At 37.8% G+C, this 18,833-nt stretch overlaps 1 protein-coding gene across 12 annotated transcripts in view; it reads left to right on the top strand.

Moving 5' to 3' along the window:
* LOC137621611 (protein turtle-like) overlaps window positions 1-18,833 on the top strand; it is a 187,441-nt gene extending 168,608 nt beyond the window's left edge. For all 12 annotated transcript variants that reach the window (XM_068352046.1, XM_068352043.1, XM_068352040.1 and 9 more), the window contains one exon: window positions 12,964-18,833. In XM_068352046.1, coding sequence (XP_068208147.1) covers window positions 12,964-15,421 — 2,458 coding nt within the window. In that variant the 3' untranslated portion in view covers window positions 15,422-18,833. The remainder of the gene's footprint in view (window positions 1-12,963) is intronic.

Genomic DNA, 18,833 nt, shown 5'->3' with positions numbered 1-18,833 from the left:
TCCCTTGGTTAGTTTTTTAAAAAGAGGCCTTCGGTACTAATAGGCAAAAGAGGAAGCTGAAAGTGATCCAAAGAGAACGAAAAGTGACAATGATTAATAAAATACGTAATTAAATTTAGAAAATACAAAACGTCAATTAGAAAAAAATACAAAATTATTTGTTAATGATTTACTTAAGGCAAAGCTGGAAGACTATTATTATTATTATTATTATTATTATTTGCTAAGCTACAACCTTAATTGGAAAAGCAGGATGCTATAAGCATAGGGGCCCCAACAGGGAAAATAGCCCAGTAAGAAAAGGAAAGAAGGAAAAAGTAAATATTTCAAGAACAGTAACAACACTAAAATAAATACTTCCTATATAAACTATAAAAACTTTAACAAAACAAGAGGAAGTGAAATTAGATAGAATAGTGTGCTCGAGTGTACCCTCAAGCAAGAGAACTAGCCATAAAAATTTTAGCGAGGTGTAACTCCCCTACCGCTGGTTAGCAGGGGGTAGGGGGTAACCCCCTACCCCACTCACATACGCACACGTGTTGTCTCATCACTTTTTCTTTTGGCTCGGCCGAGAGCAGACGTTGTCTCTCTTCGCCTTCTAACGCACTTGACTGCCATTTCACTTATACTTTTTTGCTTTCTCTTTTTCAGGTTTTTGCTTCTTGTTGCTGTTCATCATAAGGACCTGTCCATGACCAGAAGGACGCTCGTGCGGTACCTTCAGGGCCTCAATCAAGACCAACCCACATTTGTTGTGTCCAGCCTGCAGAGGACAGACTTTGGTGCAGGGTGACACCTGCGAGGAATGCTGGGAGTGTTTTTCCTCCCTGTATGAGAGATATGGGTGGCAGCACAAGAAGTCTAAGATTCTTTGCCTTTGGTGTCTTCCTTGAAGTTGAAGAAACCGTTCAAACCGGAGGGTTGACCAATTAACACCAGGTCAACCCGGGGTTTGAAGGACGTTGTTGCTTCCTATAGAGAAGCACCACTGCCCTTTTCCCGGGGGTAGCCTTCTCTTATGATGATATCTTGAAGGTTTTGCTTTCGCTGGGTGTTGCTAGTCCCCTATCGAAGGAAAACTTGCTGGAACTTCTATAGCTAGGTGCCGAGAAGAACCGGACTCCAGCCTCTCCAGAGGTAGAAAACCCCACACTGAGAAACGCCGAGGTTCTCATCCCTGAGAAGTCTCCCGACACATCTGCCGCCTGCGACGTTCAACTGGTCTCAAGTCCTCCACTGTCACTTGCTGCAGTTGTTGCCGCAGAAGACTGCTCTTCTCTTTCTGTGTTTGTTCAGTCTGCGGAGGAGGAGCAGTGTCCGAGGCTTGTTCCTGCTCCTCCGGGTGGCCACCTATCTTGCTCGCGAGTGAGGTCCTTCTGGAGGAACTCCTCCCTCCCTGGAGGAAAAGCAAGGACACCAAGACGGTGCCCAAGAACACTGCGACCAGACGGCAGACCAGGAGAGGAATCGCGGGCCTCCCTGACAGCAGCAGGTACGTCAACAAGAGACGTTCCTTTGGCCACTCTAGATGATGACTACGAAGTATCTAAGAATTATTCAAGACAACAGGCAATACCAGTTCAATATGCTGTGCTTCAGTGTTTCAATAGCCCCTCAAGTCTTCACGAGAGTGTTTGTCCTAGTGTTCTCTTGGGCCCACAGGATCAGCACGTGTCTCCTAAGATACTTCGACGATTAGCTGATCCTAGTAGACTTGGTGGCAACCCTTCTTCAACACCGAGACAAACTCCTCGCTTTTTGCCAGGATCTAGGGATCGTGGTAAACCTCAAGAAGTCATCCCTGCTTCCCTCTCAAAGACTGGTATACCTGGGAATGATCATTGACACCAACCTGCAGAAAGTCTTCCCATTAGACAACAGAATACAGAAGCGGAGGAAGGTAGCAAGTCCCTTCCTCCAATGAGAAGCGCTTCCAGCCCGGCAGTGGTTAAGTCTTCTAGGTCACCTATCCTCCCTGGCTGTTTAGTACTTAACATCCGCCTTCGCATTCGTTCTCTTCTGTGGCGGCTAAAATCCAGGTGGGTCCAATACGACGACTCCCTGGACATTAGTACCTATGGGACCCGAACAGTGAACGGACCTGATGTGATGGGTGATAGATAAGAATCTCCGCAAAGGGGTCAACCTTCTCATCCCTCCCCCAGAATAGATGCTTTATTCAGATGTGTCAAAAGAAGGGTGGGGTGCCCATATGCTGCATCACACGGCCTCCGAGCTCTGGTCAGAGTCCGAAAGGTACCAGCTTATAAATCTCCTAGAGATAAGGGCAGCCTTTCTAGCTCTCCAACAGTTCAAGCGGTGCCTGGCCGGTCACTCTGGTTTTGATGAACGACAACACCATGGTACAGTAGTGGCTTACGTAAACAAGCAAGGTGGTACTTTTTTGTAGCCCCTGTTCCATCTAGCATTGGAGATGCTAAGATGAGCAGAAGAAAACTCAGTGTACATATCAGCCCGATTCATTCCAGGCAAGCAGAATTTGCTCGCAGGCAATTTGAATAGAGCATCACAGATAGTGGGCTCTGAGTGGTCTTTGAATCATCTAGTAGCCAACAAAGTCCTGGCTTTGTGGGCAAAGATCTGGCAGTAATTTTACCTTTTTGGAAGCGTTGTAAATGTTATAGATGCGTCTGAGCATCTAATAATAATGATAATAATAATAATAATAATAATAATAATAATAATAATAATAACATTAATAATAATAATAATAATAATAATAATAATAATAATTATGCTGTCAAGCTTTTTAAAAATTTAGTGTGATTCATGAGTTTAGGATGCAAGTTAGTCACTACTGTGAATTATCCCTCAAGATGAAAATTCCATTACAGTACATTGTCGTTAGACTATTTTGTATCTTTTTTAGGGGCCCTTTGAGTGGGGCTCTGTGGGACTTCAATCTCAAAATGGGCTTTCTTTTAGCCTTGCTGTCCACCACATTATATCAGCAAACTTGTACAATAATCCATAGGTCTAAATTTTTCTCTTAATTTCAAAGCATAGAATTAAATTTAAATTCATGCAGGTGATTACTTGGGTTCCATTTCCTCTGCTTTCTTTTTAGACTGAAAAAACTGGCAGACGTGGATTGCTCAGTTGCGCTAACAGAGCTTGGAAAGGTACCTTGTTGGGGAATTGGTAATGTTACTCCTCTATGTAAATGTGTTTGTGGTAGCTCAAGTCCCACTGATTACCGCCCAATTTCCATAACTCCCATATTATCTAAAAATTTTTAACGTCTTCTGGCAAAACGTCTTAATAGGTTTGCTGAAGGTAATCATCTACTCCCTAGTTTGAAATTTGGTTTTCGTAAAGGCCTTGGAGCATGTGATGCCCTTCTTACAATCTCCAATGCTGTACAGAAATCTCTTGATTGTGGTCAGGAAGTTCGTATGAATGGCCTTGATTTTAGTGCTGCCTTTGACCGTGTTAATCATGAGACCCTTGTTTTCAAACTGAAACAGTTGGGAGTGGGTGGGTCGTTTCTTAGCATTTTTATTGATTTTTTAAGTAATAGATCTCAAAGAATTGTTGTTGATGGGCACCATAGTGAGTATAGGAATGTGATATCCGGTGTTCCACAGGGTAGTGTTCTTGGCCCATTACTTTTCATACTATATACACATGACATGTGGTTTGGCCTAGAAAACAAGCTTGTTGCATATGCAGATGATGCTACTCTCTTTGCATCAATTCCATCCCCTGAATGTAGATCTGGGGTTGGTGAATCCCTCAATAGAGATTTAGCTAAAATTAGTGCATGGTGCAAATTATGGGGTATGAAGTTGAATCCTAACAAAACTCAAAGTATGATTGTAAGTAGGTCAAGGACGGTGGCTCCTCAACATCCAGATCTCAGTATTGATAATGTTTCTTTAGATTTGTATGACTTTTAAAATTTTAGGTGTGATTCTTGACAGCAAATTTACTTTTGAGAAACACATTAGGTCTGTGTCTTCTTCAATTGCACTAAAAATTGGCTTATTGAGAAAGTCTTACAAGATTTTCGGTGATCAATCTATTCTGAAGAAGTGTTTTAATTCTCTCATTCTACTGTGTTTTGAGTATTGTTCTCCTGTCTAGTGTTCAGCTGCTGATTCTCATCTTAATTTGTTGGACAGAAACTTACTGTCTATTAAATTTCTTATTCCTGATCTAGATATTAATCTTTGGCACCGTTGTTCAATTAGTTCATTATGCATGTTGCATAAGATTTTCCATAACTCTGACCATCCTTTACATTCAGATCTCCCTGGACAATTCTATCTTGTTCGTAATACTAGGAAGGCAGTTAATTCTAATAGCCAGGCCTTCTCCATCATGAGGCTCAATACTACACAGTATTCTAGAAGTTTTATTCCAGCTGTTACCAAGTTGTGGAGTGATCTTCCTAATCGGGTAGTTGAATCAGTAGAACTTCAAAAGTTCAAAGTTGGAGCAAATGTTTTCATGTTGACCAGGCTGACAGGAGTCTTTTTATAGTTTATATATGACATATCTGTTTTTGACGTTGATAATAGTTTATATAGGACATATCTGTTTTGACGTTGTTACTGTTTTTAGAATGATTTATTGTTAATTTATTCTCATCATTTATTTATTTCCTTATTTCCTTTCCTCACTGAGCTATTTTTCCCTATTGGAGCCCTTGGGCTTATAGCATCTTGCTTTTCCAACAAGGGTTGTAGCTTGGCTAGTAATGATAATAATAATAATATCCTTGCCTCTAATTCTATTAAGATTCCTATGACACTACTTGTCACCCTTTCAATTCTTCACTGCCCTGTCTTTGGAATGCTGTAGCTGGCTTTTGCATAGATACTCACTTAAGAGACTATCGTTCTATTCAAGCAAATCAACCGTAATATATTCTTTATATATTAAGCTCTCTTACCTCATGGTATCATTCCAAATTGGTATTAGCTATGTCCTTCTATTGCCTTCCCATTTAAGTAGATATTTGACTAATTCAGTGGTTTGCCCATAACATGATCTCTTGACTTATGAAATTTACAATTTCATACATACAAACTATTCATTTTGGCTAAATGTGTAAACACCTACTGTACATTGTCCATTTTGAACTGAAGCATAAATGGTGTCAGAGACAATGGATTGTGTATAAAGAATACGAAATATATACTAAAGTTTTTATACCTCAAAATTTAGTGTTAAAAAATGGAATTTTAATAAAATTTATTATCTTCATGTTCACCTGATGTTCATAATGCTTCTCTCTCTTGAAGCCTGGTTTTATATCGATGCACAGTATACCCTAAAACTAAAAATTTTCTATTTTCTTTCCTCTTAATATGCTTAGGCCTCTATTACTGTTTTGTGATAGTATGACAGTTAAAATAAATAGCCTCAGCTTTGGAATGTTGCAGCCCCTTTGTCTTTTCAGTATCAAAGTCAAAACTAAATCTCTATCCTCTTGACATAAGTAGTCAGGGGGGAGGAGGGGGTTGCATGTAACTCCTTAGTCTGAATCTAAAAATATTCCAGGCAATTGATATGAAGAGTTGCAACCCATTCTTCATGTGGGGTATCCATGAAAAGAGAGGTGTCTGGAACCCTCACATATAAGGACACATATAACATACGAAGATCCTGCCAATTCACAAGCTGAAGTTGGTTCTGAATTACTGGAATACAAATTGTGTCTAGATTGCATTCCCTGTTCCAATTCCAGTTGAGATGATATGGGAAAGATCTCATCTTCCAGCTACTCATAAAAACTAACTTTAATAAGGAAGCCATTGTACATGAACTGCTACTAAATGATCTACAGTCCATCGGCGTTGAAGATCAAGCCTTCGAATACCTAAAAGACTATAGTTGGTAGAAATTACTCTGTACAAATTGGAAACTCTTATTCATCATATGAACCCTAAAACAGAGGGGTACCCCAGGGGAGTGTACTTGGCCCAATCTTATTCTGCATCTATATTATTGGTCTATCGAAAATACTACAAAGGCATGGCATGAAGTTTAAACTATTTGCAGATGACACACAATTTTACTACTCCATAAATGATATCGATGACACTACTGAAACTCTAAACCGAATCCTTGATAGTGTTAGAGAATGGATGACATTTAAACAACTAAAATTAAATGAGAACAAAACTGAATTCATGGTGGTGGGCAAGAGAAACAGCGTGAGAAACTTAAGTGATATTCAAATGAAAATAGATAATGACTTGGTGCCGTTATCTAGTAAAGTTCGAGATCTAGGTGTATTTCTTTACTGCAACCTATCTCTAAATGCCCAGATAAATAATGTAATAAAAACAGCTGGTTATCATCTAAGAAATATTGCGTTTATATAAAAGTACCTAGACGAAAATTCTGTAAAGAAACTTTTGATAAACTGTTTTATTACCAGGATTGACTATTGCAACTCTATCTATTACAACTTACCAAAAGTGCAACTTAAGAAATTACAAAACATAATAAACAGAGGAGCAAGACGGATAAAAGGCGTCCCACCTAGAGAAAGGATCACCCCTATACTAATTGATTTACACTGGCTGCCGATTAAAGCAAGGATCGAATTTAAAATATGTACAATAACCCACCAAGTTATCAGAACCGGGCATTCAAAATACTCAAGAGAATTGCTACATATTGCGCAGCCAACAAATCGTATCGACACGAAAATAGTTACAGATGGCTTCAAACTGTTGGAACCTAGATATATGTCTACTTTAGGCTCTAGAGCCTTTAAATATGCAGCCCCGAGACTATATAATAAGCTCCCACGAAAAATTCGAATGATTGAAGACATTAAGGCTTTCAAGAGGAAACTGAAGACTTTCTTATTTCATGAGTCTTTTGACAGTGACAATTTAAAAGCAGCCATCAAAGTAAAGTAAGTAAGTCAGTCCTTAACAGTCATATCCACATCTGATCTGACAGTGACGTGATCCTCCAAAAGAAAAAATCCTCCTCTTTTCTGATGGGAAAATTTGGAAAGGAATTGTTTTTTATCATTTCCAAATATAGAATTTTCCGAGTTAGAATTACAAGAGCTTACTCCAAACTTAACCAAACTCTTAACCTATCCAGCAACCTGGGTAGCCACACTTGCTGAACCCAAATCCAGATACAAAAGAACCCTTATACCTACTAATCTCATCCATTTAATAGTTGGGAGCTATCATCATGGAAAAAGGTTCAGCTACCTCTGAAGCTTTAAAAGATTTATGTAAATATGATGTATTCATACTATATGATCTTTCCATATTATATTTCATTTTATTAATATACAGTACTGTATACTGTAAAATGGTTGATCATGAGCACCTACTTCAGTAAGTGGAGGAATATTAGGATCCAATATACCAGGTCAGTCTTTTATCTCGGAATGTGGTAGTCATAAAGAACAGACCAGATTACAGTTATATGGTATGAGGGTTTTGCAACAAAAGGACCTGAAGTATCTCGAGGGTGCGAGGCTCGTGTAGAGGCAATTGACCTCATCAGTGCTGTGCACCATCAGAACCCATATTGAAGGGTGGACTAGAAACACTTGGCAAAACATGAGGATTTAGCCTTGGGTTTGAAACAGGGCAGGTTAGGTTAGAATCACTGCTTTAGCCTGAAGACTCACTGGTCTTCTTAGATTCAACTAATGAAGCTAAAGATATAAAAATCTTCTGAATCTTATTACTGTACTATCAAGCCCTGAAAACTCGTTAATAGCTGGAGGCCTTATCACCATCCATCTGACCATAATCAATTAGCTTAGTTCTCTCTGGATTTTCCCTGTAATTAAATATTAATTTCCTTTTACGTTCAAAACTTTAAAATGGTCAGCTACCATCTGAACATACCTCATGCTAAGAGGAACAGTAAGCCATCACATTTTTCTCAACAATTATCTAAATCACAATATTTCATCATGAGGCAGGATCATGATTGCCCAGTAATAATTTTAACAGCTCTCACATGAATTACATAGTAATGAGAAGACTGAAAACGAAAGGGGCTTCCAGATTATCTCAATACTGTACTAGAGGCCTAAGCCTATTGAAAGAGGAAAATTAATTTTTTTTTACTTTTAGGGCATACATCAATATAAAACCAGGCTTCAAGAGAAGCATTATGAACATCAGGGGAGGTCTATAAAACAATATGAGTACAGGTATTCACATTGTCGTTGTTTTGAAGTAGGAGAACTTACACTGCCCATATCTAGTGTATTTCATTATTTGATTCTTATCCAGATGATAAGAACATGAACAAAACTAAATAGTATATCATAACTGTTAACCCAGAAAAGTGATCTATATAGCTCTGACTATAGGCCAAATTAAGTGTATTTGATGCTACTGAAGGAAGAAAATACTGAAGCAACAGGTTCAAGAGAATGGCTAGTGGATATTTTGAGAGTAAATGTCTCTCTTAAGATGTAGCATGCATATTTTTTTTATGACATCATACCTATGGTAATTTAATATTAATTATTTGAAGAGTCCTTTATCAAGTTGCTTAGTGTTTTGCTTGTGCTTAATGAAAGACTTGAAAAAGCGGTATTGAATGCTCTAATTTTTCAACTTGAAATTAGACTGTCTTCTAAATTGTATGTTATGGGAGCAGTTTTTTTAGGCACATATTTGAAATACGCATTGTTTGGTAAGTTCTTTTATTACCTTTTGTAATTTACTTTTTTAAACTTATGCATGAAGTATAGTCTCTTCCAGTAGACACATTACATATTCTGTAAAGAATGTTATTTTTGCATGTTTGTTTATGTTTGAAGTAGACTACAGTATTGTTCATATATTTTTATTCTTTCTATTAAAATATTTCATTCCCTCTCTGTTTTCATTTTTCCTTGCTTTGGTGATAATTTCTTTTTCTGCCATGTAGCACTTGCTCTTTCCTATGAATATTTGTTATACTGTAGTCCTATCTTTGTGAAGATAACTGCATTTAAAAACAAGATTATAAATTAATTATTCATAAGAGGAATCTTGTTTCAGTGATTATAAAAAAAATTTCTACTGTATGGGATTTTGCCATGTTGTATTTTTTTTTGTATTAGTAGTTAAAGGTTGTTTTCCACACTTGCTTTTAATTGGAGTCTCCTTGTAGTAAAGTAATGGCAAGGAACATTATTGTCATATATATGCAAAAATTCTCACTGGTTATTCTAGTGTTTTATTATCTAAAAATTAATCCTCTTGTTATATCCAGTATCTTGTGAGTGATTTTTTTAAGATATACTCATAGTTCTAGCATTTAGAAAAGGATGTCAATGATGATTTTGTAATAAAATATAAGAGGCTACTTATCTTGTCAAATAATGTACTTTTTAGGGAAGTATATTACACCTCACTATGTGGACCTCAGATACAAATATGCCATTAAATAGATAACTAAGTTTTCTAATGAGGCTTTATAGTTATTCAAAAACACAAATAAATTATTTCAGCAAAATAAATCTTACGTAACTGTATTCAGTATACATACGGTAATCAAATGAATATCGGCCTTTACATATGCTTTAAATCCCCCATTCTAGAAAATTTACTTTTTCTTCATTTAACTTCAAATTATTGCATAGCTTTTGTAATTTTTCACCATTTCATTCAGTAGAAAACTAATTATAAAAAAGAATTGTAAAAAAATTGTTACAGTATACAGTATCTGATTAAACCAAGAGTTTGAAGTTAAAAGTAATGACAAAAAGCAATTTTCTATACATTATACAGTACTCTTGATTTTGATTCATTTTGAAGCCACTCTACAAATTTTTTTTGATGTTTACAGAAAAATCTTCCTCTACATGGTTAAATACTATAGACAATTTTTTTTAAATGAGGCGCATTTGCACGGACTCACATGGGGTGTCCTTTTAGCTCAGAAAAGTCTCCTAATCACTGATTGGTTGGACAAAATAATTCCAACCAATCAGCTAGTAGGACACTTTTTCCAAGCTAAAAGGGCACCCCTGCTAGTCGGTGCAAATGCATCTCATTAAAAGAAAATTGACTATAGTTTTCCTCTTTAAACAGTCTTCAAGTTTAGTTAGTATGTAATAGTTACTGTGTAGTAAATTATTCATAGTTATATGTAAGAATAGGAATACCAATACAGGGTATACAACAAATAAACATCCTTTGTAAATCAAGCCAAGTTGCTGTGTGCATACAACAAATAAAGCCATAATTTACACGAGAAGAGACCCACCCTTCCTCCCAACACCAGCATAGCCTTGCAGGTGGTCTTGCTATCAGTGTGTCTTACATGCTGTACCGTAGGCATTGCTAAATGGTCTTAGCAATTTCCGTTTCATCCCCTTGCTGCACCCATTTTTTACCCTTGGACTTTTACCCCTGAACCCACTTCCTTTCTTCCATCTTGCTGTCAAATCTCTCCTAACAACAGCTCTTATTGCAACTGTAGAGTTTTGTCCCAGATACACCATGGGGTTGAACAATCACCTCTAGATTAGCGACTGGCCATGTCTCTCTCTTTCAGTGCACAAAGAAGGGAAACTAATATTAATCAAGGAAAATTAAAATACTACCAAATAATGATACTTCCTATGCTTGTGCGGTGAACTATACTCTTAGATAAAGTACTTGGCTTATATATGAAACAATGATGAAGACAATGTCACAAATAGCTCAATGAAGGGGTATTTGGGTATTTTTTGTTGTGGTGGTGAACCACAGAATCAGTGGTCTTTTAATGTATATAAGTATTTATGATTGACTATCAGCAATGGCAAGAGATACAGTCAAATGTAGTTCTATGTTCTTCATCTCTCGATATGAAGTCTGTTATCATCATCATCATCATAAGCCATTGCTAGTCCACTACAGGACAAAGGCCTCAGACACGTCCTTCCACGCGCTGTAAAAGGACCTGAATATCTTTAGATTGCGGAGCTTGTGTAGAAGTGATCGACTTATCAGAACTGTAAACCATCAGAACACTACTGACACTAGCACACTAGAATTGCTAGGCAAAACTTGAGGATTTAGTGTAGGGTTTAAAACAGAGCAGGTTAGGCTAGAACTGCCTTCACTAAAGATTCATTGGCCGTCTATGACACATGAACAGATCAAAAATAGTACAAGCATATGAAGCTCGCTAACATTAACCCCAAAAAGCCAAGAAAACAAAACTCAACATAATCTAAGGTAATAAACGAGCTTGGTCTTATCTGCATAATCCCTTGAACTAATTGTTAATTTAATTTTACATTTTGAAAAATTAATAAAGCGATTAGCTATCATCTAAACATAACCCTCAAAGAGGAACTTTTAGCAAACCGCAATAGAAAACATAATCCTGTAGTTTTCACATTTTCAAAGTCACTTGAACAACGCTCACTGTCATATCCCCTATTAAAATATTAAATAGCCTAACATTACAAAGATAAACCCAATCGGGATTGTGGGTAGAAAAGATGAATAAAAGTGTCTTACACTAGTGATTGGGATGAAAAAACTGAAAGACAAAAGAATAACAATACACCCCTGCCTAGATAGTAAGAAAACAAAATTTTTATTGTAGGGTAGACATTAAAATTTATACGGCTTCAAGAGAGAAGCAATATGAACATCAGGTGAGTACTGTATTGAAATAATAAATTTTATCATTAAAATTACATTCTAGGGGGCACCTGTTAACAGATTAGTCAGAAACCTTACACAATAAATCTCATCACCTCAGGGCATCCACTTTTTCTTACCCCCCTTGCCAGAGCGCTAATTTCGTATTCCTTGTTCCTTCCAAACTGAGATATTAGATAATACAGTATCAGCATTTTACTCGAACCATGCATCCTCAAGTTAGTGGTCAGCATTACTCTTTTCACCCCACTAACCTCTCTCTTCACATTCCTTTTTACTCGAGTACAGTATTTCTCTACCGAAGGTAATGGATCACTTGACCAAACATGAAATTCTGTGTAAACAAATTCAACATTTCTTACAAACCATTGCCTACCCCTTCACCCCATAAAAAGTGTTTAAACCTCCTTCCTTTCGGTGCAAAACCTCCAACTGACGGCAGTAGGCAAGTGGTTCATTTCCCTCGCTGAAGTAGTACCTGCTGCCATCTAGATCATGATCATCTTCCTTCAATGTATGTAGTATACTATCAGCTCAGTAGGAGTCAGGTTTCACTCGGTGGGCTGTTAAATCTCAATCCCTTTAATAATAAAGTACATTCTGAAGCAAAGCAGAAGGCTATGTAGGCAATATTTTTCTTTTGGTAAAATAAAAGTTAAATCTTATATTTGCACGTTTTCAAGACATGCATAAAGAGGAGTATTTCCTAATTATTTTTATAAAACACTATTCATACCTAACAATGATAAATTCCAGTGTTTTTTAAGATTTTAAAAATGTAAAAAATTGAGTATACAGTATACAATACTGAGTGCACTTTCTTTAATTAAAACAAAAATAAGCATGTACAAAAATTAATCTTGTCAGAAATCATACTTTTAAATATCTTAATGTTTATCAGTAAAATTGAAGGATTGAAGGATCTTCCTGTAACATCTTTACAGCCTATTATAGGTACTTGAAAAAAGTAGAGAATATGATGTTTTAGTGGCAAATATCTGATTTACATAGTGTACAGTATACCTGTATTAATTCTTAGAACATGTACTTCATATTTACACTGCACATGTGTTTATTTATATTGAAGGATAGTTAACACATACACGGCACATCTAGAAAGTTATTTAAAGGTCTATTATAGGTGGATTTTGCATATATATATTTTTTTTTTTAAATACAGTAAGGTAATGCCTTTTATCTGTATGTTTAATGGCATGAAAATTATATCTAACACTCTTGCTGTTGTTAGGTTGATTAATGGTAAAGTTTTACCATTGATATCTATTTCATAATTTACTCATGAGTACAATTTTTGAGATTTATTTTACTCTGTACTTCACAGGTTACTGCGGTGCGGAATACCAGGTTTAAGGTGGGAGTGGGCTTGGGTAGCAGGTGTGCTACTAGGGGGCAGGCTTCTTGACTCCACTGATAGCAGGCCATTAGACACCAGTGCAGCTCCACAAGATATCAGCAGTGGTGGACAAGAAGCAACAGAAGGCACATCAAGTGAAGATTATCGGGAATATGGGGTGCAGAGAGGCAGGAGGTTTCCTAGAGATGTCCGTTACAATGTTGAGCTTGAATATTCACAGCCTCTAGCATGGATATCTCGTACAACAGACGGTCGTTTTGTTCTTGATCAAGACAGTGAAGATGGTGGCTTTAATTCCCCAAGAAGACCTGCGAGGGGGGTCATAAATTTAGGTGGTCAAAGTCAGGACCATTCTCCAACTAGAGGAACAGAAGAAGGTGGTGTTGAAAGTGGTGTTTATCATGTACGTGATGGAACAGCAAGTCGCCTCCACCACCGTCAGCCTCTTCCTCCCAGGTTCAGTCTTCGTTCGGATGGCTCTGGTGCCAGCACACATGAGGAACTACGTCCAAGTGCTCGAGCTTACCCACCAACTGGTCGATGGGATGGTGTGACTGCACAGCTGTCACCTATGTCACCAGAGTTTGGTAGGCATGTCATACCTGAAACTCATGGTGAAACGGTGTGGTCTACACGTTCTAGACGTTTTAGAACATCATCCCCAGGACCTTTAAGCTCTGAGTGGAATCAGTTAGCCCAGTTAGCATCATTTAGTGAGGTCAGCAGTGTTCAGCAACCGTCCAGTGTAGAGCGCTCTTTCCCCTCCACTGTTTTGTCTTCTTTCCCAAATTCAGCTCAAGGTACACCCTTGGCACCCGGTGCTTCGTGTGCCCTTTCTCCTCCATCTGAAGAGTTTCCAAGAGTGCTTCACCAAAAATATTCTCATCAGTTGCCATCACTGTCAACCTCTCAAGTACACCCAAGGCGTATTCTTGTGGGAGCACAAGTGCATTCTCCTCCATCACAAATTCACCAACAAATGCAAGCATGGGCATCACCTTCACATCCATCACTGGGTTCCTCTTGGACCACTCCTCTTCGATCACATGTGTGGTCAACAACCCGCCCAATGGGCCATCCAACGCATTCAACAGGACGACCAGAGCTGATAGTATTGGAGTCTGGACAGCACGTACATTCGCCACCTATGGTACGTGCTGGACAAGTGGTACGAGAGGCTCTAGGGCACATCCAGCCTCCTCGCATACCAGACATCCCACGCCATTATGTTAATCTTCCTCCGAGACGAGACGCTTATCAACGAATACCGGGGCGGGACCCCCCCTATTTGCTCAAACCTTCCACCTCGGAGAATCAAAAGCCGCTGGCCACAAGCTCGCCGCCACGCCCCCGTGCTCTTCAGGGAAGGCAACGGGCCCATGCACTGCCCAGGCCTCGGCCACTGCCTCCTCCACCTCTTACCAGTACAAAAACAATAGTACCTGACCCCTTGCCCAGAGCATTGGGCAGGACACGAGATAGTGACTCAAGTAGTGATCAGCCTGTGACTTATACTCGTGAACGTTTACAAGAGGCCATTGGGCGGGTACGTAGTGGCCTTTTTGGAGCAACACCACGCACCAACAGTGCCCCGGAATTACGCTCCGCAGGACGGTCTGAAGTTAGACATATATCAGGTCGTCGCTCCAGTAAACATAGTACAGGGGGTAGTGCTCCAGTAAGCCATGAACAATCGCATGAACAATCTCAGGAGCAGTCACCAGATTCATCAAGTGGGTTTGGCAGTAAAAACACATCCCAGCAGCAAAGTTCATCACAATCTGGGCAATCATTGCTAGCATTAGGACTGGATTCATCTCGTTTAGAAGCTTCAGAAGTGATGGAAATGTCAGATGCTCAAGATGTAACATTACATGCTCCACCTGCTTGGCTTCTGGCAGCTCCTCCTGGGCGTCCAACACCTTGGGTACGTCCTAGAAATCCTCCTCGATATGAGGAATGGGCAGCAAGACAAGTCTTACCCCAGTTTCGTATGCCAGTTGTGATAGGTTCCCGTCACTCAAATGTTAAGGCAAGTATGGTGGGGCGAAGGCAGCGGCCTGGATCATCGGGGCTAGATGCTAGTTTAGACTCTGGAAGCTCAGTAAAAGTGTCCCCGAGACCACCACCTATTACCATTCCTGTGTCTCCACAACAGCCATTGGACATTAGTGTGGACGACCATTATGAGTTTGATACAGTGCTGAGTCCCACTCCTGGAGAGGATGTAGCTGTTGAGTGGTCAAGAACCCGTGTTCCATCAGGCGAGCGTGGCCTCAGCGACTCTGAGATCTACGGGTCAGGTGGGCGGCGGCGCCATGAGTCAATGGAGGCACGGGTTGCTGCAATGAAACAAGAATTTAATGAATACAGAAGAAGACAAGCACGTCGGAGGCACAGTCGAGAGTTAGAAAGTGTGTGTTAAATGGAACTGATGAAAATGCAGGCAGTTTAAATTGCAGACATTTCTTGCATCTCAGTCCAATAATTGAGAATCATTAGTACTAATGTTATATTCAGTGATGTGTCTTTCAAATTGTAGGGGATGGGCAGTGCTCAATAGGTGCCGCCGTTGTAACCAATAATACTCACTATAGTGACGCTGCCGTTGCTGTGTCTCGAGAACTGTGCAAATTGTTGAATTTTATATATTCCTATTGGATCTCTGTTTCAAAAATTATCTCAACTTTGTATTGTAGTTAGAGATGCTCCTTTCTTGTGATAACTACAATACCCACATGACACGTTCAAGCAAGTAAGAAGCACAATTTCCCTGTCTTCACTGCATCATCTTCACTCTCTGGAACTACTCACATAGGCTACGCTAACTACTACTCAATGCAAACTGTTTTTCAAGTTCCTGTGCATATTAAATTTTCTTTTCAATGGTTAGACTAATGTCATTTCATTTTTAATCTAGCACAGGTTTGTTCAGATGTATGGAATATTTTGGTCTAACATGTTTGTCTCAAGTATGAAACTTTATTTTTTTGAGTTTGGAAGGAAAAAAAATATATATATATATACAAAATACTCTTATTGTGTATACTGTATTTAAAACAAAATATTTTAATGTTATTAAAAGCTTGTTTAAGAGTACTGTACTTCATAAAATTCAGGGATACCAAAAACCATTATTTTTTGCAGCATAGATGTTTTTCACATAATAATATTAGTCTTTGATGTGACCTAAGATCACTATAGACATTGCAAAAGGTTTTGATCACGAAAAAATGGCAAATTGCTAATTTTGTGGGAGTTCTGAATATGATTTCTTGTTACAATGGACTGCACTTACTCCCCTAACTTGCAATACTGAATTATTGGTGCTACTAAAGTGTGATTCCTACCATCAAGATTCTACTATAGTGTGATTCCTAACCTAACCGAACCTAACCTACTCCACTCCAGTATAAAACTCTCGTAAGAACATCTTGGGAGGGTATGCATGTTTAGTTATATTACTCCACGTTTTAAAGGATAATATTTTATTCCCTTTAAGTGAAAATGGTCGTTTTGTTTACACTGTTTGCTTGTTTAGTTTGTTTGGTAACGCTTAATTGAGGCGTTACTCTTGTAATAACACCTTGGAAGGGAAATATTACATCATTTGGTTGTTTGTTTGTTTAGGTGGTTTGGTAGGAATCACCCTCTAGTAGATTTGAATCCCCATATTGAGGTAGGAACAGAAAATGAGGGTAGGAATCACCCTATAGTAGATCTGAATCCCCATATTGAGGTAGGAACAGAAAATGAGGGTAGGAATCACCCTATAGTAGATCTGAATCCCCATATTGAGGTAGGAACAGAAAATGAGGGTAGGAATCACCCTATAGTAGATCTGAATCCCCAAATTGAGGTAGGAACAGAAAATGAGGGTAGGAATCACCCTATAGTAGATCTGAATCCCCAAATTGAGGTAGGAACAGAAAATGAGGGTAGGAATCACCCTATAGTAGATCTGAATCCCCATATTGAGGTAGGGACAGAAAATGAGGGTAGGAATCACCCTATAGTAGATCTGAATCCCCATATTGAGGTAGGAACAGAAAATGAGGGTAGGAATCACCCTATAGTAGATCTGAATCCCCATATTGAGGTAGGAACAGAAAATGAGGGTAGGAATCACCCTATAGTAGATCTGAATCCCCATATTGAGGTAGGAACAGAAAATGAGGGTAGGAATCATGCTATAGTAGCACCAAATTATTATTATAATGTAGGTATATTTAAAACATACAGTTATCACATTACGGCAGTTCATTTCTATGTGTTATGATATTATCACTTAACTGTAATCGTATCTCTTTTCATATTAGCTATTCTCCTCAATTTTCATAATACTTCCAAATAATTTCAGTAAGAAGACTATAATTTAAGTAAGGAATATTTCAAAAGACAAATACTAACATTGTTTTGATATAATGTACAGTATATTACCAGAGTGGAAAATTTATTAAAATTATTCCTTTATAAATACAAGATGTTATTGTATTTTTGGTTTTCAAATTTCAACATTTCTCTCAAACACATTTGGTTATTACAATTACAGTCCTCCTTTGATTATATGAAAAGCATTTAAGTCTGCAATATTTAAGAATGTTGTTTTGTAAAGGCATAAAAGTTTAACTGTTGGCAAATAATCTGTAAATAGAATATAAGTGTTTAAAGGTAAAGTATTATTTAATTTTTATTTGTGAGAAGATACGGGAAGAAGCTTCGATATCTATGTAAAAATGTAGAAAGGTAAATTATTTTTCCTCAGAAGCTGCTATCTTTCTTTGACACCGGTCAGTGTTTGTTCCTTAGCGTGAAGTTGAGAGCAGTGTTAGCTCAGTCATGAAACAAGGAGGACGTCACCTGCCCTAGAGAGAATATTGATGCCTTTAACATTCCATACTTTGTTAACCATATGTTGTTTGTTTTGACATTTTCCTGTTTTTATTCAGAGCGATAGTCTACGGATTTGTATGCGCGAGGCTTTTATTTTTTAAGCAATGGCCATCATTAATATTTTTTTTTTTTTTACGATTCTATTCTTTTATACGTTTTCAGTTTCAGGTTAGGGAATAAAAAGTTTATCAATGACAATGATTACCTAATGCAAAGTTCATAAGTAAACTTGTTTGTAATATTGTGAATTATCAATGAAAATGAAATCTTCTATAGCTTTACTTTCTCTCAAGGTTTAAGTAACAACAATGCAGTTGCGCATATTCTTCATAAAAACCAGAATAACATACATAAGTACTTTTATTTTTAGTTTTACATGAGAGTATGTTTTCAGTAAGGTGCAGATAATTCTGTCCACATTTGATATTTGTATAATTTTTTGTGACCTTAATAGAGAAATAAGTCTGATATTGGTTTCTACTTTACTGTATCAGCATCTGCACCTTGTATTTTCCATTATCATGTGGATAATTTTTTAAAAAAAAATCTTTTGCTAAACTTCCAGGTGCAAATATAATGATCGGGACTGGAATTAATTTTCCTGGTTTAGGTTGTCTTGTCTGATGCTACTTAGTGTTCACTTTACCCATCTTTTAGTCATTGTCACTGCCATATATATTTAGTTTTAAGTTGTTTTTTTTTTTTCCTGGTGAACCAACCACATTTCATCATAAACTTCTGATCAAATCGGATGTTTACTAGTCTAGTAACAAGTGGATTGGACAATCGTTTAGTGATAAAAAAAAAGTAATTTGCATTAAGTTTGTTACAAACCCAAACGTAAACTGTTGCTACAGTTCAGCTGTACCTGAATATTGAGCCAACTCAATAAAAAAAAGCCAAAGGAAAGAGACAGAAGCTAATAGCCTCAACCTCCTGCAACT

This window comes from Palaemon carinicauda, chromosome 28 (genome assembly GCF_036898095.1).
Source record: "Palaemon carinicauda isolate YSFRI2023 chromosome 28, ASM3689809v2, whole genome shotgun sequence".
NCBI lineage: Eukaryota > Metazoa > Arthropoda > Malacostraca > Decapoda > Palaemonidae > Palaemon > Palaemon carinicauda.
Note: the sequence above shows the minus strand (reverse complement) of the source record. Positions and strands in the feature narration are given on the sequence as shown.